Raw genomic sequence first — 27,029 nt, forward strand, 5'->3', positions numbered from 1 at the left:
ACATACAATTTTAATGGTGAAGGAGATTCCGGATCATTTTGTCCAAGAAATAATAATAATAAATAATTTTACAGGCATATATATGCATAAAAAATATACAAGAAATATAACTAGACAAATTTTTAATGATCATAGAAATTGAAAAAAATAAAATTCACACACAAAACAATTCAAGCTGATTAAATATTTTTTTAGAGTGGAATATAACTAGAAATTATTATTGACTAAAAATCTCCATGACTTTTCCAGGTCTGAAAATTCTCTGATATCCTGTTGTACGTGACTATATAATAAGAATTTTATATAAGAATTTTTTTTTTTCTTTTTACAAATTTTATAGAAATTCACACACAAGAAATGAATCAAGCTGATGAAATATTTTAGAGCGAAGCACAACTAGACAATTTTATATTGACCATAAACTTTTTCACGTCTTTTCCAGATCTTAAAATTCCCTAATACCCTGTTGTGTGTTATTACATGACGAGGATTTAATAATAATAATAATAATAATTTTACAGTGATTCACACACAAGAAGCAACTGAAGCTCTTTTAGAGTGAAATATACCAATTTTTATTGACTTCAACAGCTTTCATGACTCTTAAAATTCCCTGATATCATGTTGTGTAGTAATAATAATAATAATAATAAATTTACAGTGATTTACACACAGGAAGCATTTCAAGCTGATGAAATATTTTAGAGCAAATTACAAATTTTGACAATGGAAATTTCCATTATTTTTCCAGATCTTTAAATTAGCTGATATCCTGTTGTGCATAACTATTGTTATGGAAGCAGTCGGACACAACGGTAAGTGATAACACAGTGAATTTATTTCCACAGCAAAGGTGCAGGTGATCGTGAAGAGAGGTGAGCAAGAGATCTTGAGGCTTGGAGAATGAGAGTCAGGCAATTGTACTGAAAGTGTCCTTATGCTTCTCAGGTTGCTGGAGCGAGACTGGTGAAGAGAGCCGGCGTCGGATGAGGGTGATTCCCAGCAGAGATGCGTCTGCGGACAGTGGAGAGAACGGGACGGAGAACAGAAGGTTAGTCTAAGAGGTAAGTTGATAGAAGGTATACTCATCGACTGGTTGTGCGTCGAAGCGGAGTCCACGTTGAATTAACGAGATCGGACGCTGCAGCGATAGTGGTGAGTGTCTTTATAGTGCTCTTGATGATGGTGGTGACGAGGTGCAGGTGTGAGTGGTTTAGAACACAGGTGAGGCTGATCGTGGAAGTTGAGTGGGCGGAGAGCCTGGTCGTGCTGTTACAGTACCCCCCTCTCCACGGCCCGCTCCTGAGGGCCGACCCTGGCGTCGTGGTGGTCTGCCTCGACCTCGTGGAGCTGGGAGTTCTGGGTGAGAGGCATGGAAGTCATCTAAGAGTGTCGGATCGAGTACATCCTCTCTCAGTACCCAAGATCGTTCTTCGGGACCGTAGCCCTCCCAGTCGACTAGATATTCTAATTTACCACCACGGCGCCGGGAATGCAAGATCTCACGAACCCTGTAGATGGCGCCTTCGTCAATGATGAGTGGGAGAGGGGGATCCTCGACCGGACCAGGCTCTGGGGAAACAGAAGGGTAGAAGGGTTTTAGTAGTGAGACGTGAAATGTGGGATGGATTTTATACTGTGGTGGTAGCTGAAGTTTGTAAGTGACAGGATTGATCTGCTCGAGGATGGTAAAGGGGCCAACGAATCTGGGACTTAGTTTCCGGCAAGGCAGGCGCAGACGGATGTCTCGGGTGGACAGCCATACCTTTTGCCCAGGATGATAGGTAGGAGCGGCAGAACGGCGAGCATCACTGGCTATCTTCTGTCTGCGCACTGCCTGCTGTAACTGGTGGTGCGCAGCGTCCCAGACTCTCTCGCTCTCTCGGAACCAGTGATCTACTGCAGGGACGTCGGACGGAACTCCTGACCATGGAAAGAGAGGGGGCTGGTAACCGAGTACGCATTGGAATGGTGTGAGTCCAGTGGAGCCTTGGCGCAAGGAGTTCTGTGCGTACTCGGCCCAGCCCAGAAACTGGTTCCAAGAGTTCTGGCGGCGATGGCAGAAGGTTCTCAGGAAACGGCCGATCTCTTGGATCTTGCGTTCGGTCTGTCCATTGGACTGTGGATGGTATCCTGAAGTTAAACTGACGGTCACACCTAGGAGTGTGAGGAAGGCCTTCCAAACTCGTGAAATGAATTGAGGTCCTCTATCGGACACAATGTCTTCCGGGATGCCATAGTACCTGAAAACATGGTTAAACAGCAACTCAGCAGTCTGTAGTGCTGTGGGCAGGCCGGGAAGAGGGATCAGGCGGCAGAACTTCGAGAAACGATCCACAATGACTAAGATGCAGGTGAATTTATCGGAGGTAGGCAGATCTGTGATGAAGTCCACTCCTAGATGTGACCACGGACGGTTGGGTGTGGGAAGTGGAAAGAGTTTACCGGCTGGAAGATGACGGGAGCTTTTAGAGATGGCACAGTCCGGACAGCCCCGAACGAACCTTCGTATGTCCCTGGCCATGTTGGGCCACCAGAAGCGATCTCGTAGCAGCGAGAGAGTTACGTTGGCCCCTGGGTGGCCAGTACCGAGGGAAGTGTGAGAGGAGAAGATGAGTGGGGTTCGTTGAGTTCTGGGTACATATTGGAGCCCTGGTGGGCAGCCCGGCGGATTCGCAGGAGGAGTGTCTGAGGCAGCTGGTGGAGAGGACCACTGAATGGGATTCACCATCACCTCCGTTGGTAAGATGCTCTCGGGTCCTTCTGTATCTTCCTCTGGGTTATGGATTCGTGATAAGGCATCTGCTTTCAAGTTTCGGGATCCAGGATGATATGAGATCTTGAAGTTAAAACGGGTAAAGAACAAAGCCCATCTGGCTTGGCGAGGATTCAGCCGTTTGGCGTCACGTAAATATTGAAGATTTTTGTGGTCGGTAAGCACAAGAAAGGGATGTAAGGCCCCCTCCAACCAATGCCTCCACTCCTCCAGGGCGAGTTTGATGGCTAGTAATTCCCTGTTCCCGATATCATAATTTCTTTCCGCCGGGCTGAGTTTTCGTGAGAAGAAGGCACATGGATGGAGCTTGGGAGGCGTCCCCTGCTGCTGAGACAAAACCGCACCTACACCTGTGGTGGATGCATCAACTTCCACTACGAAGGGCAGCTTCGGATCAGGATGGACCAGGAGAGGTGCGGTAGTGAAGGCCCTTTTTAAATTCAGGAAGGCAGTAGTAGCGTTGGCGTTCCACGCTAGGGTCTTGGTTCCTCCTTTGAGCAGGTCGGTGAGAGGGCTAGTAATGGTGCTGTAATGGGCGATGAAGCGGCGATAGAAATTTGAGAATCCTAGAAATCGCTGGAGTTCTTTGATCGTGCAGGGTTGTGGCCAAGAGGTGATGGCTTCCACCTTCCTCTCGTCCATGCGGACGCCACCACTATCTATGAGGTATCCAAGAAACTGTATGCTGCGTTGATGAAAGGTGCACTTCTCCGCCTTGAGGTAGAGCTGGTAATTCCGGAGTTGTTGTAGGACCTCCGCAACGTGTTGGCGATGTTCGGCCTGGCTCCGAGAGTAAATCAAAATGTCGTCAATGTAGACGATGACAAATCGGTGAAGGTACTCTCGGAGCACCTCATTCATGAACCCTTGGAAGACAGAGGGGGCGTTGACGAGCCCATAGGGCATAACCCTATATTCATAATGCCCAGTGGGCGTGACAAAAGCAGTTTTCCATTCGTCCCCCTCTCGGATTCGAATGAGATTATAGGCGCTGCGGAGGTCCAGTTTGGTGAAAATGGTGGCGCCGCGGAGTTGTTCTAAGGCAGCAGGGACAAGAGGAAGGGGGGTACCGATATTTGATGGTAATGTCGTTGAGTTTTCGGTAGTCTATACACGGACGTAGGCCACCATCCTTCTTGGCCACGAAGAAAAAACTGGAAGCAGCAGGGGAGGTAGATGGAGTGATGTAACCTTGTTGTAACGCCTCCTCAATGTACTCCTCCATGGCCTTCTGTTCTGGGAGAGATAGCGGATAAATCCTGCCCCGCGGTACTGACTCACCCGGTAGCAGATCAATAGCACAGTCCCATGGCCGGTGCGGAGGTAGTTGGGAGGCTCTCTTTGGGCAGAAGACGTCACTGAAGTGCCTGTATTCAACAGGGATATCCACAGACTGCAGGGCGACAGGGCTCTCGATGGTGGTGGCATAGAGAGGTACAGACGTTGGGGTCTTAGGCGTGGGTTGAGGCAGTTGAGGAAAACAACGCGGGAAACAGCAATCGCCCCATTTTAATATCTCACCAGTGTGCCAGGACAAGACTGGGTTATGTCGGACGAACCAAGGGAGGCCCAAGATGACGTCAATACGGGATTCTTCGAGGATAAGGAGGTGAATCTCTTCTAGGTGAAGTAACCCCACTCGCATCTGTAAGGGACCAACACAGCGATTGACAAGACGAGGTGACAGGGATTTACCTGTTATGGTCTGGATCTGGTAAGAGGTTTCGGTGGCGGTGGTCTGGAGCTGGAGCTGTTTGTAGAGGGGTCCCGAGATGAAATTCCCCGCGGAGCCGGAGTCCAGGAGGGCGGTAACTGATAGGGAATATGTACCTATGATTAGTTGGACACGAGTGGTAAGGGGCTTCATCTTCGGGAAGTTGGGTCTAATGCCACTCACCATCAGCCTTGAAGGGCGGATGTTACATTCCTGGATGCGATGGGTGTTGTCTCCACAATACAAACATAATCCATGCTGAAAACGCCTTCGCCTTTCAGAAGGAGTGAGGTGGAATGAGTCTGTGAGCATAGGTTCAGGTGAATCTCTGTTGGGTGATTGTGAGAAGGAAGGAGAGCTGGGGAAAAGGGAATCGTGGGTTTCAGCAGAGCAGGCTTGCATCCTGTTAGAGCATCGTATCGCTGCTTGGATGAACTTCTCAAGGCCGCAGTTGTCGTCATATGCCGCAAGATGTAAGCGCACTGAGGGGTTCAAACCTTGGCGGAATGTGGTCAGGAGTGAGGGCTCGTTCCATCCGCTCGCCGCCGCGAGGGTGCGAAACTTGAGAGAGTACTCGTGGACAGTTGAGGAGCCCTGTCGCAACCGATACAGTTGTTCGCCCACGGTGGAATCTCCTGGAGACAGACCAAAAACCTCCCGAAAATGAGAGATAAACTGGGTGAATGAATGGGTTGCGGGACCGGCTTGGCTCATAATCGTCTCTGCCCACTTCAGCGCTGGACCGGTGAGGGATGTGACGACAAAGGCGATCTTGGAGTGTTCGGTTACAAACATCTGAGGGTGAAGATCGATTATGAGTGAACATTGCATAATGAAGCCATTGCAGTCCTCCGGTTTACCAGAGTAGGGCGCTGGAGTGGCCATGGGACTGGCGAACAACACAGGCGTAGAAGAAGTGATGGCTGGTGGATTCGGTGGAGCGGGAGGTGACGCCGGGGGTGCAGATTGGGTAAGGAGTCTCTTCAGGGTGTCCACTAACTCTTGAAATGGGTCGGGAGTGCTCATGGTGGAAGCGGTATGGTCCGATCTTCTGTTATGGAAGCAGTCGGACACAACGGTAAGTGATAACACAGTGAATTTATTTCCACAGCAAAGGTGCAGGTGATCGTGAAGAGAGGTGAGCAAGAGATCTTGAGGCTTGGAGAATGAGAGTCAGGCAATTGTACTGAAAGTGTCCTTATGCTTCTCAGGTTGCTGGAGCGAGACTGGTGAAGAGAGCCGGCGTCGGATGAGGGTGATTCCCAGCAGAGATGCGTCTGCGGACAGTGGAGAGAACGGGACGGAGAACAGAAGGTTAGTCTAAGAGGTAAGTTGATAGAAGGTATACTCATCGACTGGTTGTGCGTCGAAGCGGAGTCCACGTTGAATTAACGAGATCGGACGCTGCAGCGATAGTGGTGAGTGTCTTTATAGTGCTCTTGATGATGGTGGTGACGAGGTGCAGGTGTGAGTGGTTTAGAACACAGGTGAGGCTGATCGTGGAAGTTGAGTGGGCGGAGAGCCTGGTCGTGCTGTTACAACTATATGATAAGGAACTTAAAAATATATATATAAATTCACACACAAGAAACAATTCAAGCTGATGACATATTTTAGAGCGAGGTATAACTAGACAATTTTATACTAACTAACATGAATTTCCATGATTTTTCCAGCTTGTAAAATTCCCTGACATCATGTTGTGTGTGATTACATGGCAAGTTTTTAAAAATAATTTTTCAATGATTCACACACAATAAACAATTCAAACTGATAAAATAATTTAGAGAGAAATAAACTAAAAAAATGATATTTTAAAATTATTTTACAGATTGCACAAGCAAAAAAACTATTCAAACTCATAAAATATTTTCGAGGAAATATAACCAGGCAAATCAATATTGGCTGTATAACTTTTCAAGACTTTTTTCAGACTTTTCCTTCAAATTCCCTGACATTTCTATAGGGTTTCAATGAATGCAATAACCCTGGAAATTGTTTGTGGAGAATACGAGAGAGAAACCTGCAGCACAGAAATAAAACACAGAGGTGCAAACACATATCCCTCTCTCTCATTAAACGGACGTCCATGTCCACTGGTCAGAGTTTACACGATCATCTCTCATTCCGATCCCTCCCGCCTCAGAGTTTGTGGGGGGAAATCTTTTCAATAACTCTCTCTGTCCTGTTCCCCCTTTCTCTTCAAACCCTCTCCAAAGTTTACTATTCCCATGGAGACTCTGCAAAGAATTTCAATTAGAAGAATTGACCCCCTCCCTCGCTTCTCCTTTCATGAATAGAACAGAGAGAGAGAGAGAGAGAGACGAGGAGCTGGATAATGGCTTCAACGAATACTACTGGATAAATAAACTTTGACAGAGAGAGACCAATATGTTTTCAGTGATGAAGCAAAGATCAGGCTGAAAATATTACAACAGAGGAGAAATTTGTTAAAGCTATACACTTATTTAATCTGTTCTAACTTTTTATAAAAAAATTCATAAGTCTTCTACCCATCAACAGGCACAGATTATTTTAAAGACATACCATCTAACGCTTGATTACACATAATATCATATGCTATTTACAGAATCAATCAAACACAGTTCATAACATTTATCAATTTGTTTGGATGGGTCATATTTAAATCCATTACAAAATAGATCATCTGTGACTGCACATTAATTCAATTATATACTGCTGCTACAATTATTTGTTTACAGCATAATCTTTGATCATAATGTTGCTTGGCAACCCATAAACAGCCTACAGTTAGGCTAATGAACAATATTATTACTTTATGAAAGAACTGTTTATTAGTGGCAAGCATCACTATGACTATTGCACATAGTGAAGAAAGTTATGATTGTTATTCATTTTTATTTTAATTATACACACAGTTGAAATTAATTAATATTAATAATTTAATTATATATAAATATATATTGATATCAATCTAACTAAAATGTAATTTATTAAATTTAATAATATCATTAATAAATATTTATATATTAAAATAAACATTTATAATATTATATGTATGTTACATTTACAACAATCTATGTAAATAATAAATATATGTATGTATATTGTGTGTGTGTGTATGTATATTTAGTTTATTATATATTATATAATATATAATATATAATATATATATATATATATATATTATAAACTAAATCGATATATTATGCACTGATACTTTATATTATACTGATATATTATATATTAAACATGCATTAATATATGATTAATTATTACTATATATATATATATATATATATACTTTCAATGTAAATTATGCTAATATTATTCAAATGTTTTATTCAATATTATTGACATCTTTGCATCTTTGACTAACACCACACTCTTTTGTTCACCACAGATTGACAGCGAGCTGATAATGAGCGTGTGAATCTGTTTGCGGTTCTGTCCCGCTTTCCACCATTTGATGAAACTCAACACAACCTGTAACACGAGCATCGTGAAGCAACTGTTAACCGTCTCTTCTCCAGATCTGAGGCCTCATTATTCAGCGAGCCATGGCCTTCTTTTCAGGATTATACTGTCACTTCTGTCTGTGAGAGAGCTGTCGTCAGGACAGCACCAGTCGAAGCGCTCCAGGGTCACGTGGCCGGGCAGCGCTTTTCAGTGCCACCTGGTTAAATGACCATGGGAAAGGTCAAACACTCTTAGCCCGGATGAGCCGCTGTCAACCACACTCTTAGACTCTGACATTTAACTATAACCCTCTTTTGCCCCCCTCCTATTCAAACCGTCATTGAGTCAACCCCCCCCCCCCCCCCCCCCCCCCCACACACCCTCCCCATCTTCAAATCCAATGACACTGCAAAGTCAGGAGAAGACAGCGGGCCGACAGCTGCTGTGAGCATTAGCATGATGTCTGATAAGAAAAATGACCAGTGTGATGCTTGTTTTGTTACAAACACTGAAAAAATAAGTGAAGGAGATTAAAAACTTGCTCTAGTCACCTATTACCAATTCTAGATGAACCGGTACTGATAGCTGAATTTAACATTTGAATTCACTTCCATACTGGAATTTCAGGCTTTAGGACATAAATAAATGTTTACTGTTTGTTCTGTGAACATGAATGAAACCTCAGATTCGTGAGGAGAGGTGTGTTGTTACTTTCCTAAGCAATAGGATTTATTTTCAGACTATAAAACGACTGAAAAATCCCATAGATTTAGACTGAAGAATCATCTAGATATCCATCTAGAGACCAGAACATCTTCATAGAGATTCTTTACACAGACACTGGCATATAAAAAAAAAATACTATCTGAATTAGAACCCCCCCCCCCCCCCCCCGATATTATCTAAATTGCAAAATCATAATTTAGAAAACAAACAAATAAACAAACACTATTGTAGGAGGATGTGGTCAAATATACAGCATGCACACAGAAGCATAAAAAAAGGTTGGAATAAATAAATAAATAAAGCAGTCAAAAATTGAAATAAATAAATAAATAAAATAAATTTGTTTAAAATTTTAAATAACAAATGTAAAATAAATAAATAATAACAAACAATTAAAAAAGTTTATATATATATATATAACAAATATAAATAGATGTAGATAAAGAGATTATATACTAAATATAATAAACTATAAAAAATTATAATAATAATTATAAAGAAATAAAACATACAAAACAAAAAAAATTTTTATATTGTTTCATTTTGTATTTGTGCCATTTGAATGTTAGTTTATTTATTTATTTATTAAGAAATTGATATTTTTATTCACCACTGATGCATTAAAATTATCAAAAGTGACAGTAAAGACATTTATAATGTTACAAAAGATTTCTATTTCAAATAAATGCTGTTCTTTTGAACTAACTAACTAAATAGATAAATAAGGAAGGAAGGAAGAAAGGAAGTGAATAGTAAAAAATAAAAGTTTAAGAAGGCAGTGCTTGAAAGATGACAGCTAATATAACACAACCTAAAATCATTTTACACATCAAATCGAGAAAGGCCTTCAAATTAAAACAGACATGTTTGTGTGCACCGTCATGGATGATCAGACAGAATAAACTCAATTATTTAGTCTATAATCATCTAAAATAAAAAAAACACACTCTCTCTATCCTCTCCAAAAAGCAATCAGGGATGCAACGTCCAAGTGTCCCATTTCTGTTTTATTAAACAAGAAGAAGGTGAGATGAGATCTCCAGATAAAACTAGATTTTTATGCTTTCCTCATCTCTCGTTCTCCTTTTAAACAGGCCAGTGGACAAAAGGTCCAGTGAAGCTCTCTAATCGACACCTCTCATGGCTGACTGGAGACTAACTTTTCCAGTCTGTCCGTTCCACCGGCCCTCTCCCTCTCAGTGTTTCATTATATCCATTGTTGTGGGTCAGAGCGCTTGGACTCTCACTGTACTTCGCTTTTGTGAGGCTGATCATATTCCAACCATTTTGGATTGAGCCTAACAGATCAGGACAATGGAGGGCCGCGAGTTTTCCCGGATGTGCTTGGACGGCCAGATTGTGTTCACAGCAACAAGGGCTTCTCCCACTGAACACTGCGAACAGATACGCCAGTGCATGTGCAGCGTGTTTTTGATATCGACCCAACCGCTGAGTGACAGGAGTGTGAAGGAAAAGCATTTCCAGAGATTAAATGAAGAAACAAATCTCCTTTGTAAAGTTGAACTTTGTCTAAAAGGAATCAAATGTGCTTTCACAAACGTTCCTCTGTGCTTGAACGCCCCAAAATGGCATTTGCAACACATTTCACTTCTGTCTATGGGATATTTTATTATTTTTCAGCATCATTACTCCAGTCTTCAGTGTCGCATGATGCTTCAGAAATCATTCTAATACTGATTTACCGCTCAAGAAACATTTCGGATTGTTATCAGTGTTGAAAACAGTTAGGGACATTAAAGTAATATCAACTATTCAATACCAATATAATTTAATATCAATTTGAATGCATTAAATTGATCAAATGTGACAGTTTATAATGTAAAAAATCTAATTTTTGGAAGATTTCTTAAAGAAAATAAATAAATATTCTGAACTCTCTATTGATCTAAGAATCCTAAAAAAAATGATTATGTTTCCACAAAATATTAAGAGGCAAAAACTGTTTACAATATTGTTGATAATAATAATAAGAAGAATATTATGTTATATTGAGCACCGATAATAACTGATCATGAGCACACAATCAGTACACAATTTTACTATTAATACTACTGCTAATAATATTATTAATAATAGCAATAATATTGACCATAATTGGTTGATTCCTGCAGGGTCATGTGACACTGAAAGCTGGAGTAATGATGCTGAAAATTCAGCTTTTAACCACAGGAACAAATTACATTTCCAATATAATTTGTATTATATATATATACGTATATATAGACAATAAAACACATATATAGACAGCAAAAACAGTGACATTTAAAATAAAGGTTATAAAATGTATATACATATTATTATGTTTTTACGAGAAATGTATATAATGTATTTTACATTTATTTTAAATATTACTGTATTGACTATTTTTTTTTTATCAAATAAATGTAGCCTTGGTGAGCATAAGAGACTACTTTCAAATGCATTTTAAAAAATCTTAATTTTTCCAAACATTTTGAGTATAAACAGGAATAAGGATTTCATGTTGTCTTTAAACTTTTATCAGTGTTTTATAGTCTATCCAGCAGGCCAACAGGTGCACGACACTAATACGTGTTTGTGAGTGAATCCACACGTGCATTTACATATTTAAAAAAAAAAGAGCCCACATGCACCCGGTGTCACATTGAGATGTGTGCGGAGACAATAGGCCCAGCAGGTCACCGTGGAAACAAGCTTGAGAGGATGGGGGGGGCAGCAGCTGTTGCATCAGATTAGTTCAGATTCGGAGACCCTCCCCCTTTACCAGCAGCACCTTCACACCATTCCCTCCTTCCTACCTTCACACTTCATATAAGAGGGATTCTGTAGAGAGGAGCTACTTGAAGTGTCTTCCAAGCATGTTTCATCTAAACATTACACAATCAGTAAGATTTTTAAATGGTTTTTGAAACATTAAAAGTGTCTTATACACACCAAGGCTGCATTTATTTGATCAAAAATGCAGTTACACAGTCATTTTGTTAATACAATTAAAAAAAAATAATAATAATAAAATATAAAAAACAAATATATATATATATATATATACACATTATATAAATATTATATATATTAAATAAATATTTTAATATTATATATATTAAATTTAATAAACTATATAAAAATAATAAAAAATAATAATAAATAGAAAAAAATATATATTTTTTTAAATTGTTCCATTCTGTATTTGTACTGTTTGAAAGTTTGAAGTCAGTAAAGGGTTTGTTTTTTGTTTGTTTTTTGAAAGAAAGAAAGAAAGAAAATACTTATACTTTTATTAAAAGTGACAGTAAAAACATTTTTAATGTAATAAATTACTTTTCTTTTGAACTTTCTATTCATCAGAATCCTAATAGAATGTATCACAGCACAAAAATATGAAGCAGCATGACTGTTTTCAACATTGACAATAATAAGAAATGTATAGTGTTTTCTGAAGGATCATGTGACACTGAAGATTGGAGTAATGATGCTGAAAAATCTCAGGAATAAATTGAACTTTAAAATATATTCAAATAGAAAACAGCTATTTCAAATTGTCATAATAATCCACAATTTTGCTGTTTTTGCATTCTTTTTAAATCATCCATAAATATTTTACAGGAAACTGTCCCGACCAGTTGTTTTGTGTGTATTTATGCTCCTTTCAACTTTATGTTTAGAACAAATTTACAGGACGCCCACTTCTAAAACTTCCCTTTGTACTGTGCGTCTAACTTTTTCTCCTCTTTTTCAAGGCCGTCCCCTTCTTTCGCTCTCTTCTCGTTGCCCTCGACCCACAGGAGGTGACACGGCCTCCCTCGCTCATCTCATACGCTCTGCTATTCAACTCAGCAAGCCACTCTCGCACAAAAGAAAAAGCAGCTACACAAGGACATCCATCTCCAACTGAGACACCAATTCTTTACCACCAACACCGAATATGACAGTAACAAATGGAACAAGTGGAGACAGGCGGAGAATAAAAGAGATATCATGTGTGCATCAAAACACACAAACAAATTTACGTGACCTTTCCGCAATTGAAAATGTCAAATAACACACCAACATCAAGAGCACATTATTGGGTGACACTACAGGGGACAAACAGTATATTTCAGGTTCTTTTAAAAGTTGCATCATGTAGACATACTGTGACATTTGTAGAAACTAAGATGCCACTGACGTTAACATAGCTCATTAACATATGACCGCCCATATTTAAATCAGAAACTAGACTGGACCTGCCCTTTTCACCAAAGGTATGACTGTCATATGTAAGTTTAAAAGGTACACTGTTTAAATCTTAGGATCAGAGAGAGGCTTGAAAACGATTTTTCAAAGTTGTACATAAAAGAAAGATTACTGGTGCATGTTTTAGGAGAAATTACCGTTTTTCAACTTCAACATTTCATTGTGTTACTTGCAGTTTCTGCAGTTGTTTGTGAAATTTGCTAGCAATTTCTGAGTGAAAATTGTTTCTACATCAAACTTTCTAAGTGTTGTAATGAAATCTAAAAGAAATGATACACTGGTGTAGAATACGGCCCTTGAACTCACCTTTCCAAACTGATCGAAATACTGTTTCACATCTTCGATGGTGGTGTTGACAGACAGTCCTCCAACAAAGATCTTCTTTGTTCTTGTTACCAGCTGAAAATACCAGAAAAGAAGACGAGACAATGAAATAATCAAGTGCAACTACAGGATTTCGTAGGACTTTCAACAAACTAGGGTGCCATTTGAATACATATTTTCTTAACAGCTCAAATTTAAAGGTAAAGCATGCAAAAGTAAACTATTTTGTTGAAAAAAAATAGAGAATGTGTTCATTGCTTAAATAGGAGTTATGTATAACTCTGTTCCAAAACCTAGTGAGCTACTTTACTGTCTACACAGCTGCCTTCTAAGGGAGCATATTAACTAAAAATGGACTCTGATTTGGGATGTTCCACTTAAGGAGAAACTCTGTCCGTTTAACAATTTATTTACAATGAACACTTTTCCTGTGACCCACAGGGGAACTTGATTTCAAGCTAGCAATGCAACTGTGCACTAACGTGCATACAAATGTATTGCATTTTATTTTTTGATGTTTGCCTTTATTTCTATAGGACAGTTGGGTGTAGACAGGACAACAGACAGACAAATTCATTTGAATTAGCTATTTTCCGTATGCTACTTTGTTTGGATAAAAATTCATTGAGCTGATCACAATGCATTCTGACTTTATCTTATCCTTGAAGGGTATTTACTGCTTTTCAAAGAAATTAAAACTTTTATTTAGCAAGAACACATTTAATTGATCAAAAATGATGTTCTTTTGAACATATTCATCAGAAAATACTGAAAAAAAGGTTTCCACAAAACATTGTTAACACAGTTAACTGTTTTCAACATTGATAATAGTAATAAATGTTTTTTGAGCAGCATATTAGAATGATTTCTGGAGGATCATGTGACACTGAAGACTGGAGAAATGATGTTGAAAATATACCTTTGCATCACAGGAATAAATTGCATTTTACTTTATATTATACAATAGAAAACAGTTGCTTTAAATTGCAATAGTTTTTCACAATTTCACCGTATTTACTGTATTTTAGATCAAATAAATGCAGCCTTGGTGAGCATAAGAAACTTTTTGAAAAAAATCTTACCGACCACAAATTTTTGAATAGTACTGTATGCAATAATAGTCAATGTTTGAGTTAATGTTTGTGACCAGTTGTTTAATGTCTATCCATAGTCTTTTAACTTATTGTTCTAAAGGTTTTCAAGCCACTTCTATGCAATACAGTCAAAAAGAAGGATCTTTGGAATTCTGCTGACTACAGTTTGTCAGAGCTGTCACATCGAGAAAACACCTATGATGCTTTAAAACGCTCACTAGGTTTCAGAACAGATCCTGCGTGTCCTTAATGAGAAGTGACGTGTGTGATGTTAACCTGGACAGAGACTTAGCACTCACCTTTGGCTGAGCTCTACGTGGGAAGGCCACCTTAGGGTCAATCTGAGAGAGAGAGAGAGAGTTTAGCATGTGAATAAAGCTTCTTTGAATCTTGAGACGGAATAAGAGGCATGACTGAGCAGAAACGTCATGTATTTACGGAATCTGAGAGACAAAGATAGCATTTCATAAATATTCTCAAAATCCACTCACAGTTATTTCACAAACAGGCCAGTCAGTGTTTCCCAAAGATTCACTGATGTTAACACTTCTAACATGTATAATTTAATCATTATAGGAAAAAATAAGGCTTTATTCAAGACATTAATCTGTAGAAGATTACGATCTAGCAGACTGCTTTAATCTCAGTCAATGTTTTCTTTAAGCAATCCACACCATGAAAATGTAAGTTACTATATTTGCTTTATTTCCAATTTACTTTCTTTATTGATTAATGCCGTAAAACATCATTTTATGCAGCTGATATTTCAACAAAATGTTGTACACCAAAAAGTAAAGCCTTGCAGAACCTGGCAGAAAATGAAAGGTGCAACAGACAAATCCTCTGAAATATTTCATTATTTCAAATTCCCACCACATTTCAAACTTCATGACTTTTATGCTTAAAGCTTTAATTTTCGCATTTTTAAATATATATCTTTTTTCAAATAAATGTATTTAAATAATATTTTTATTCGATTTTAAACAGGGTTTCTGCAGGTTTTATGAAGGTAAATGTAAGACTTTTTTAGAAAATTTAAGGAGTAAATATCTGGGGAGCACACAATGAGTTGTAGTAGCTACTTTGTATTAGTATTAAGGGTGTTTAGATATTTTGTATTTAAAAACAAAACACATCCACTGAGGAAGATATTTGCTTTTTGCACTGCATGCAACATTTACTGCCACGACTTTATAAATTTAATCATTTCTGTTCTGTTTTAAAACATTTTAAGGCCTTATTTTGTGAAATGGTGAATGGTGAAGACCAGCAGAAACACTGTTGATTAAGAAATTAAAGAAAAAACAATCAATGCATTTTGAAAACAATTAAATTATCATTGTTTATGAGTGCAGATGCTTCCAATTTATTGAGATTTATTGAGACAACGGTAAAACTTCATGTCTGTTACACTTGAAATTTTAAGTTACTCAATGCTAATTTAAGGGACAACTGGAATATTTTAGTTGCCTAAACTAAACATTTTAAGTCAGCGGGGTAACAAATTATTTTAAGTTGAAAGAACTTTTTTTTTTTCAGTGTACTCAAAACTATGTTTTCTGAGCACATCAATCAGCAAACCTGACAAGGAAACAAATTGCTGAAAGTGGTGGGGGTGAGAGGGGATCAGGATTCATTTGCAATTATTGCAGACTGGAGCAAGTTAAACCATAAGACTTACAGTACTTAAATACCTTGCAATCATAATAGATTCCTAAAGATATAACTTAAATTAAAGAAAAAAAAAATTACAGAACTTTTCACATTAACTAGTGAACCCTACTTGATCATAATTCTGAAAATCTGGAGGGTCTAAATTGTTTACTTAAATTTCCTTATGCAATTCAGCATTATGAAACAATCAACAGAAATCAGCAGATTTTGATTTAACCCCACTAGACCAGACTATCGCCATCCTAATTCTATAACCATCTCTAGCCACCCCATGCCATGCTGTTATGCACTGCCATTGATCTAAATGACCTTCTACACCAGCTAGATTCATATGTACTGCTAGCATAGTAGAAACTATTAGTGCGCTCCAGCAAGACTCTATGATGGTGATCTTGCCAGTGTCTACTGTTTAGTACTATGATTTCAGCTCTACACTCATAGTCACCTTTTGATCCCAAACCTCGTCCCAACCTGTGCACCAAAAATACCAAACAGACACAAAAACATGATATAAAATGTCAGCCTCACAATGAAACAGTGTCACTTGTGCATCACCATCATTTAACCTCATTTCACAGCATTCTGTGCAGCATTTGGTTATCTTCAGGAGTCTTTTTAAGTGTGAAATCCTCAGTTTTTTTGATGGACGATATGTTGGAGGTTAACATTACTGTCAATTTATGTTGTAGTTACATTTTCTTTACACTACTGTTGAAAAGTTTGGGGTTAGTAGGATTTAGTATGGGTTAGCTGGATTTATCTGATCAAAAATCAAATAAAATAATTCAATAAATACAGTAATATTGTTAAATATTATTACTATTTGAAGTAACAGTTTTTTAATTGAATATGTTTTCACATGTAATTTATTCCTGTGATGCAAAGCTGAATTTTCAGCATCATTACTCCAGTCTTCAGTGTCACATGATCTTTCAGAAATCACTCTAATATGCTACAGTACAACTAGATTTTAACATTATCTGAGGAAAACAGTGAATTTTGGAATAATCCTCTGTGATGCAAGGATGTTGTGGATGGTTACCAAGGCGTTGTTATGCAGTAAATAATGTGTTCTGTGTGTTATTTTAGTGCAACGTCTGATAGTTTAGATAGTATAACACACCTCTTCTTAAAAGGCTGTATAATTTGAGCAATCGTTAAAAATGATGAAATATAAGTGTAAAGGATTTCATTCCTATGGTTAGAGGTTTAAAAATATATGACCATACTGTTGGTTTAGATATTTGAACATTCCGCTTCCTTCAAAACATCCAAGAATAACCAAAACTTTCCGGGAATCCAAAATGAGGTCAGATATGACAGTGCTACATTTTTGCTATCAGACCGAAAGAACTGATAGAAACACAAGTGTGTGTGTGTGTGTTGTCGAAGGCTACTCTTTTTACAGGTTACTGGAAGAGATCTGTTTCCAAACATTCAGCGAGACAATCCTCTTTTCAGGCCTAAGGGCAGGCAAAGCCTATCCCAACATCCAATCTCTGCTCGGAGCCGAGAGGGAGGAGATATGGAGAAAACAGATATATATATATATAGAGAGAGAGAGAGAGAGAGAGAGAGAGAGAGGCAGGAAGGGGTGAGGGCAAATTAATCAGCACCAAACAGCAAAGACAAAAAAGTGAATGAAAACAACAAAGGAGAAGAAAGAGAGGGAGAGGGAGAGAGAGAGGGAGCAATTCAGCTAAAACAAAACCTGCTAGTGAAAAGCTGAGGGTGTTGATTTGTGTGTGTGTGTGTGTGTGTGTGTGTGTGTGTGTGTGTGTGTCAGGAAGCCCCCTCCGCTTTCATTAATTATGAGGACAAAGATGAACCCCAAACAGATGGGACGGAGAGAGGTCCACCCCCTCCTGAGCACGCACACACACGCACTGCCTTTTACTCCACACAGTCATCAATAAACTAAACCAACTTCAAATTTTAAGTTACTCAATGTTAATTTAAGGAACAACTGGAATATTTTAGTTAAATAAACAAAACATTTTAAGTCAGTGGGGTAACAAATTATTTTAAGTTGAAACAACTATTTGTTTTTACATTGTATACTTCATATTCACTCTTAACATCTGCTTTACACGCACAAGAGCTCATTTACGCTTTCAATTTCATTTACATACCACTCAAATAATTAGTGATTATAGTTAGTTGATTTGAACAAATATTGACAAATATTAAAACTCAGCGAGTTCAGCATCCTGCAGTGTTTGAGCTTCATGAACGATGTGCTTTTACTTTTAATAAGCCATTTACTGGACTTAAAAACGCCCTCAATACCACTAAATAATAAAATCAAATTAAATTATATATTATATAATCAATATAAAAATATAAATATAAACTAATATATTTTCATATTTATAAATAAATATATAAAATAATTATATTTTATTTTTAAAAACTAATATTATAGATTAGACTACATTTTTCAAAACCCTGATATTATTAGCTACAGCCTTCAAACATTTATATATAAATACAAATATATATAAAATTATATGTAATATATTATTCACAATTATTATTTATTAATATATATATATTTATTAATAATAATTATAATTTTATTCATTAAATATATTACATTTTTATATTGTTATATTGTTTGAAAGTGCTTTTCATTAACTCTCTCTCTATGTATAACTTTAATAACTTTTTATAAGGATAAAATAATAAAAGGTTTCAATAAACAGATTTTTTTATATTTTGATGCCACATTTCTGTGGAAGTAGTTTACATTTGTGTTAATGGTAGTACTTATAATTTTGGCCATACGTAATATCAATGATAATACGTTTGTTTTTTGGGGGGTGTTTTTATTTTTTTTATGTACAGCAACATTAACTATGCTTTTGTTCCTAAGCTGCTTTACAAGGAATATTAGTAGTGAGCAACATAACAGTGATGGTAGAAAAGGAAAAATCCTAAGATGTTTAAGTAGAAATCAAGAATGTGTCACATGTATAAACCAATTTATACAAAATTATCATTATCGGTATAGGCAAATATTTCTATATCACTGCACCACTATGTTAAAACTAAAGGTGTTTGATTGTTCTGGTGGAGGCAGAACTGATGTTGTATATGGACTGGGCCATCAAGGTCACTGTGCATGAGTGAACAATGGCAAAGCAATTAGCTAACGATGCTCGTTAATGAGGCTCAACAATCCCACACCGTGACCAAGATGGAACAAAGGTGAGAGTGTGTGTGTGTGTGTGTGTGCTGACACAATGCAAAATCTCAGAGGCTTTGCCTTCAGCCATGTAGCTACATCGGAAATGCAATCCAGTTTGTTTCCCTCAATCCGATTAGTTGCTTTGCCGATCCATACTAATTACAGACAGGGAATTCTCTCTCTCTCCCTCCATCCCGCAGCCCGCACCTCGTCATGCCGTCAGCATTTGAGAGCTAATCTCCAGAATCTACCGCTAAACCGTCATACACACTCGTACACGTAAATGACGCACTCAAGGCCTCCGACGGGACTCTCATCCAAACCATTTCAAGTGTCCTTGTGCAAGTTCTCTACAATGCACAACGCAGGACTGTCTCTGGTGTTGAATTGCAAACTGAAAAACTTTTAAAAAGCTCAAATTGTCCAGAAAAAAGCATGTTATGCACAAGCATCGCATGTTAAAAGCAAAGTCAAATACAAAAGCACATGAAGCCACAAGCTATAGAGAGACATACGTTCTTTACCATACTTTCATTTTTGTGTGTATTTATTTCTATAAAAACAGCAGCTCATTTCCACCAAACGCCTCAAGAATAAATCATCTTTGAGTCTAGCAGATTTGATCACTGTATGATCGACTTGTTGTAACTACATGGCTAAACGAGCATATCAGAGCTGAATGTGCAATAAAACTGAAAAGGCAATTTCAGGAATGAATGAACAGACAAATTGCTAATGCATTCACTGCAAATTTGAATAAGCAAAACTGGTGTGTTTATTAAGCAGCAGTTTATAATCGCTTTTGCTACACAAATATATTTAATTGAAGCACTTGTTCAAATATTGAGCCAAACTAACTTTATTTGACAGATGTGGATCAGCTACATAATTCACATTTGCACTTGCTCTGGTTTGATATTTGCAGTTTGTCTTTTCATATAGCGTTGATCTTGTTTACATATTTAAAACAAATGGAAGAAAAGCATGCTATTACTATCAGTCTTTGCTAATGCATTACTAAATATACCCTAAATGTTAAACATAGCTGTCCTAAACTGTTTATACTATAGACTCAGTAAACAGCCACCTATAGCAACCACCCGGAATAACTTGGAAACCACATTGCAACTTGCTAAAAACCACTTAGAATGCCTTAGCAACCATTTAACAACACCTTAGCAACCACCAATAACACCCTAGCATCATTGTGGCAAGTTTTACACAGGCAAGCAGATAAAAAAAAAATATATATATAGTCAAACATCCATTTTACACAAGATATTTTCTTAACTCTTTAAAGCCTACTGCATCATATTTGATTTGAAATGTCTTGGGCATTTAGATTATCAACATAATTAAAACCTGTTGCACAAAATCTACTACATGCGTTCTGATTGAAAGTTTATACTTTTTTAAAAGGCCTTTTAGTGTAATTGTTTGTGGTTCACGTGTCTTTTTGCTGTCGAATCTTCAATCATTTTTATAAAGTAAATGTAAGAATGTTGTTTATATTGTTAGTAATATTTCAAAGTTAACACTTACTGGACTGAAGCAACTTGATTATTCATAGATCATTTTTAGAAAAATCAAAGGTTAATTTGTTCATCTCTCAATCATCATTGTATTGCATTGCATTATATGTTGAGAAACTACAGAGCTTTGATCATCAAAGCCTTTAAATATTATCTTATTAAGACCTTATTGGGGGATGTGGAGTGAAAACTGATATTTATATGCATTTTATGTCAGTAGTCTATACAGTGTTATAAAGATCTCATTACAATCTGAATTTCATTTTGCTTTCTGGCAAATTAGCTATTAGCAACCGCACCAAATTACATATTTTTGCTCAGTTTGGGCTTTAGAATAAATTTAGGTGTTTTCCCCTCATATTCTCACTATATCATGCTATATGAGGCATAAAAATCAAATATGAAACTCACATATACAAACCTTTTTTAGATTTTTGTCTAAAAGTAAAAAATGGATTTCAATTCCATAAAAATTTTTCTTACAGGGTTAAGATACAGCTCTGAAAAAAACACATTTCAAAATATTGCACACACACACACACGTTGTTTTAAAACACACAAACAAAACTCCCACATATTTTGCACATGGCAAAGGCGTTATATCCGATTGTTAGAGAAATGCACATTCTGTCATGTCTGTTTGTAATTTAGCCTTATTTTCATGAGATTTGACAATATGACCTCTCGTTTCCAGAGCTCAAGACACCCCTCTACCAACCTATCCTCTTTCACTCGTTCTTCTGAGGGCCGATAGCATTAAAAAACACTCTCAGCATGGCACATTCTTTCTGTTTTCAACACGGACCCTTTCACAATGTCTTCTTTTCAGCTCCTCGCATGGATGGCAAATTCAAGAAATAGGAAAGGCAATAGAAAATGTGGAATAAAGAAGGACGGCATGGAAACGCTTTACCGTTACATGCAAAACTTTACAGTACCACATCAAATATCAAATAAAACAGCAAATACTGCCATCTGCTTTACAGACTGTTGAAGATTCCACTGCAGTTCTGCTGGAACACAGCTGAAGTGGACGAGGAGCTGTTTGCACAATAGTCTTATCTATCAAAATTGCTTCCTGTTATTGCGAATCCCTCCCCAGGCAGCCTTTCAGACCCCACTGGAGTGACCTAATAACCCACAACAACCCCCTCAGCGACCCCACCAAACACAACAGAGCCTCAAATACCATACGAAAAGGCCATTCAAACCCATCAATACACAATTAACACACTGATTAGCCTTTGCATCGCAGCACAGAAAACAGAGCTTTACTGTATAGGCTACCTATAATGGAGATTTACATCACAGCTATCAGAATCAACATCTGTAATACAGTAATATTGTGAAATATTATTACAATTTCGAATAACTAATCTATTCCTGTGCTGACAGCTGAATTTTCAGCATCATTAGTGTCACATGATCCTTCAGAAATCCTACTGATTTGCTGCTCAGAAAACATTCCTTGTTATTATCAATGTTGAAAACAGTTGTGCTGCTTCATTTTATGCTTCAAAACCTTTTGAACCATTTACATTTATTCATTTAGCTGATGCTTTTATCCAAAGCGACTTACAATTGCTATATATGTCAGAGGTCGCACGCCTCTGGAGCAACTAGGGGTTAACTGTCTTGCTCAGGGACACATTGGTGTCTCACAGTGGATTCGAACCCGGGTCTCTCACACCAAAGGCATGTGTCTTATCCACTGCGCCATCACCACACCCACATTTCAAATGTCTTTACTGTCACTTTTGATCATTTAATGCATGTTTCCAAATAAACGTTTTAATTCATGTACGAATGACGCAACAATGCCATCGATTTTTCAAAACAGAAAATAAAGAGACTGTACATATGCATTATTCTACACATCTATACCATCGAGTGCTGTGCATGTCTTATGGAGGGTCACAGCGGTTAATGGGCATGTTTAAGAGTGTGTGACACTCTCGGATATAACCAACAAAGTTGTTATGGAGATGATAGTCCCACATGGCGACCGAACCCAAGAGACTGAAGTGTTGCCAGTCTGAGTCTCTCCACGCAGCAGTAGTGTTTAAGTCACCATCAATAGTTGTAAATACTCTTGCAAAAACATGCATCTAAACATGATTCGGCTAGCCTCATTCTTTAATGTGAAAGGACTGGGAACAGGCCACAACACAGCCCAAATTTTACAACAAACAAATGCACACATGCATCTTTCAAGGGGTCTGTGGCGTCTCTGTAGTAAAGCTCTGGTTTTGTCTGCTGACACACCCACACAGATCTGACAAAGGACCATCAATGACGTCCCAGGACTCACATATTCAAACACAACCTGGGCGCTTATTCAAATACAGATACTAGCAAGCACGCTACTCTGTGCAATGCGGTCAGAACTGGACAAAAAGTTCAGGAGGTCAACATGTATAAGGTTTCATAGATTTACAGGCCGCTTTCATTTCCATTCAAATCCCCATGGTTTGGTAATTGTGTCATATTAATACTAAAGTATTCTGAAACATATATTAGAATATATTCAAGCTACACCATGCCATTTCCATTGGTGGTTCTCAACAGGTGAGTTACACATCTGTTCTGGGGTGCGTTCCCCAAAAGCAGCCATGGTCGCAAGTTCCGTCATTACCAATAGAGTTCAATGGAACTTACGACCATAGTTAGCTAACGATGCTTTTGGGAAACGCACCCCTGATCGGGTCACAGACATCAGGCAAAATGAATATAGGCCTCACAAAATTCAAGCATTTAACCATGCATAGTCATAACAGCAAAATGTACTGTTAAAATGGAGGAGAAAAAGCTATTGTATGATGTTTTGTTGTTGATGTCAAAGGCTGTGCATCTGATCAATCTTTACAGTAGGCTACTACAAATTCACCATCACTATGGCTAATACTAAAATAACATTTAGCAGAGTGTTTGTTTAATGTGTTTGGCTGGTAAATCACTTCTGCTGTTGGTTAGGCATTCACAAAATTGTCAATTTTCCTATTCAGCCAATGTCATGCATAATTTTGCATATTGGTCGATCTATGCAGCTCGTTTAATACATTTCAATGTTTGATTTAAGATTGTTAAATCTGGCTTCTGAGGCAAACCCAGTTGAGAAACATGATGCAAATTCAATTAGATTGTGATGAATATCTAAACCTTCTAAGTGCATATGAATAATATTAATGATAATACTAGAAACACACTTAAATACAGATCTCAAATGTGGCTACAGTAAATTATCATTGATCACAAGCATGGATGGACAAAAACAGATTCCAAGTCTTTGGTTTAGTAAGGGTAATATAGATATTTTGGAGATATTTTGATTGATACCAAAATAGTGAATTGGTACTTCCAAGAATACCATTGTATTAATATAGTTATTGTATATTTTGACAATAACAGCATGCTATTTTTGTAATAATAATAAAACAAACTTCTGCAGAGTTTCTTAAGGTATAAACACGCATCTACACAAGGCTTTTGGAGTGTTGATGAAATCCTAGAAGATTTTGAAAAGTTTGATTCTGCCCCTTTTCGCTCCCCTGGTTGCTATGACGATGAAAAGCGCGAAAGAACGCTTTCATGTGGCGCGCTCTGTGCCAGTCAGACCTGCTGGAACGGACCTTGCGCCTCGTGCATGTGGAGTTAAAATGATCTTAGGAAACGAAAACCACCGAGAAGAATTCATCCGATTGAAGTGCTTAAGGAACAAACTAAAGAAAAACAAGGCTGATGCATGTGTGATGAAATACTGACCCTCATAGAGCATGCAGAACTACTTGTTTCTAAATAGTGTGCAATTATATGCGCATTTATGTTAAACAAACAAATCACTGCTGTACAGAATAATAAAAAAATTATATTAATAATAATAATTTTAAAAGATCTCACTGTTTTTGAATCCAGCTCGTGTCTGTTTTGGGCCAAAACTTTATCCACACCGGTCTGGTCTACGTAAGTGACAAATCCAAACCCCCTGCGCAAAAGCATAACATTAGCTACGCATAAGAATTAAGTTACAAACAAACAAGTCAGCAGTGGATGTGCGCGCGCCTCCCCCTCACCTCGATCGCTTCGTAACCGGATCCCGCATCACCATACACTCCTTCACCTCGCCGAATTTACAAAAGTATTCCTTCAGACCCTCTGGAGAAAGAAAAGCACAATGCATTTATTTCATAACAGCAGTTTATTGACGCAAAATCATGTTTGATGTACCTTAAACAAAAAGCTTGCTGCTACTAGATCAGCATCGAGACTGCCCATCTGTGACCACTTTGCATCTCAACAATAGTGCTCATTATAAAGCTCTGGTAAGCATTCTTATTATTATGTTCTAAACTAAGCTGAGTATTTGAATAGCAACACAGGCATGCATAGTGTGCATGCAACCAGAGATTTTCCACACTGCATGTTGCATTTATTCAACCACATCAGTGCTTCCTCACTAGCGCCCTTGCTTTCACCTCAAATCACCACCTCAGCTCACTATATATATATATCATCTGGAGCTTTCGAGGAAGTATTGCAAGAGAAGTTTTAAGATAAAACATGCCATTGCTCTATAAATATTCACCTATGTAAACGATGTAGCTATAACGCATTAGGCTCGTGCTTTGAATGCATGCTTTGATTTCATGGTGCATGAACTATTTGCTTTCTGTTTCTAACCAAACAAACATAGAAAGAAGAAATGCTCCTACGAGCTCACAGCAACCCATGCATGAGACTTTTTGTGGAAGTAGCACGCAGGACAGAAGATCACGCGTGTCTCACCTTGTGTCGTCTGCCAGCTCAACCCGCCGATGAACATTTTGCTGAAAGGTGAAAAAGAGAGTCAAATCAGACATCTGAAAGTCTTCTGAAACGCTATTGATTACTGGTGCATGTGTAAATACAGTAATCAACACCCCAAAATCGTAATAAATCAAGTGGAAAAGTGAAATTCGGCCATGATGGATGGATGGGTGCCGTTATTTCCAATGAAAACGCAGAATTGATTATTTCCTCTCCGTTAAAAAGTAACAAGTTCGATCATCCCTTTTTGAAAAAGCGAAATGGAATGTAATAACATAATGAGTTGGAAAAATGTAACACTTCCAAATGTAACAGATGGAAACAATGTAACAGCGCGCGTCCTGGAAAGGGAGAACATTGAAACAATGTAACAGTGAGGCTCCTGGCTGTTACATTGTTTCCATTTTCGCTCTTTCGGAACCCGCGCTTGTGTCTTTTGTCTCCGGTGGTCTCTTTCCTCCTGGTTCCAAAACTCTCAGGCTTAAATGAATAGATGTATATATAATTCTCCCGTTCGCGAGGAAAAGTCGAGCGGAGCGCGCAGAGAGGAATCATACCAGGGGTCGTGTGGAGAGTCCTGCATGGAGGACGACAGGCTGCTCTGACTCCCTTCTGTGTCCATTCCCGTGTCCCTCTGTTGCCCGGACTGTGAGACGAACGGGAGCCAGGAGTCTCCAACTCAAGAGCGGGTGGCCCGAGGGGGTGGGGGAGGGAGGGCCCGTCTGCAGGAGGACGGGCCAGTCGTGGATTGCGCACACACTGAGGCACCGCCTCCCGTTTGACTTTTCCCGGACTCTCGTAGTTTGCTCCGCCCCCTCTTTCTCCCTGGCCCCGCCCGCTTTCATCTGCTGTCGTACAGTAGCGGAGCAGAAACGTGGTCAGTCTGAAGAAAGAGAACGCCAGACAGACAGACAGACAGACAGACAGACAGAAAGACAGACAGACAGACAGACAGACAGACAGACAGACAGACAGACAGATAGACAGATAGACAGATAGATAGATAGATAGATAGATAGATAGATAGATAGATAGATAGATAGATAGATAGATAGATCTTACTTTTTAATAAAAAGTATATAAAGGGTAAACACTAAGATTATAGACTGCAATATAAATAAAGAATAGCCTATAAAATTAAAAGTAGACAATTATATGCAGATAGAAAGACAGGCAGACAGACATAGAGTAACACTGTTTTGTCTATTGTGTGTACCATCAACCAAACCAACCCAGCGCTGTCTGCAGCCAAGCAGCATCCAATATCATACAGCATCAGGCTGAGTTTGGTGATTGGTAGTCTGGATTCCAGCCGGCCTGAATTGACACCAAGTCAGGACCAGGTGATTGGTGGTTTGCATGAGTGGGTGGGGCCAACAGACTGACCACAACCATTTGTAGTCATCAGGGAGCTGTGCATTGTTCCTCATAAACAACAGCATCTCACGTGGTATTGTTGTCATTTTAATGTTTTGTTATTTCGTAATTTGTTGAAAATAATAAGTACTGACATTCAGAGGGC

At 38.3% G+C, this 27,029-nt stretch overlaps 1 protein-coding gene across 1 annotated transcript in view; it reads right to left on the reverse strand.

Annotated features, from left to right (window-relative positions):
* LOC306869301 (RNA-binding protein Musashi homolog 1-like) overlaps positions 1–26,355 on the reverse strand; it is a 39,507-nt gene extending 13,152 nt beyond the window's left edge. The window contains exons 1-6 of the mRNA XM_079415995.1: positions 26,065–26,355; positions 25,487–25,527; positions 24,775–24,856; positions 24,602–24,686; positions 14,608–14,649; positions 13,197–13,289 (exon numbers count right to left, since the gene is read on the reverse strand). Of these exons, the coding sequence (XP_079272121.1) occupies positions 13,197–13,289; positions 14,608–14,649; positions 24,602–24,686; positions 24,775–24,856; positions 25,487–25,527; positions 26,065–26,129 (408 nt within the window). The 5' untranslated portion in view covers positions 26,130–26,355. The remainder of the gene's footprint in view (positions 1–13,196; positions 13,290–14,607; positions 14,650–24,601; positions 24,687–24,774; positions 24,857–25,486; positions 25,528–26,064) is intronic.
* Between the last annotated feature and the right edge of the window lie 674 nt (positions 26,356–27,029).

Source organism: Barbus barbus (genome assembly GCF_936440315.1).
Source record: "Barbus barbus genome assembly, chromosome: 5".
NCBI lineage: Eukaryota > Metazoa > Chordata > Actinopteri > Cypriniformes > Cyprinidae > Barbus > Barbus barbus.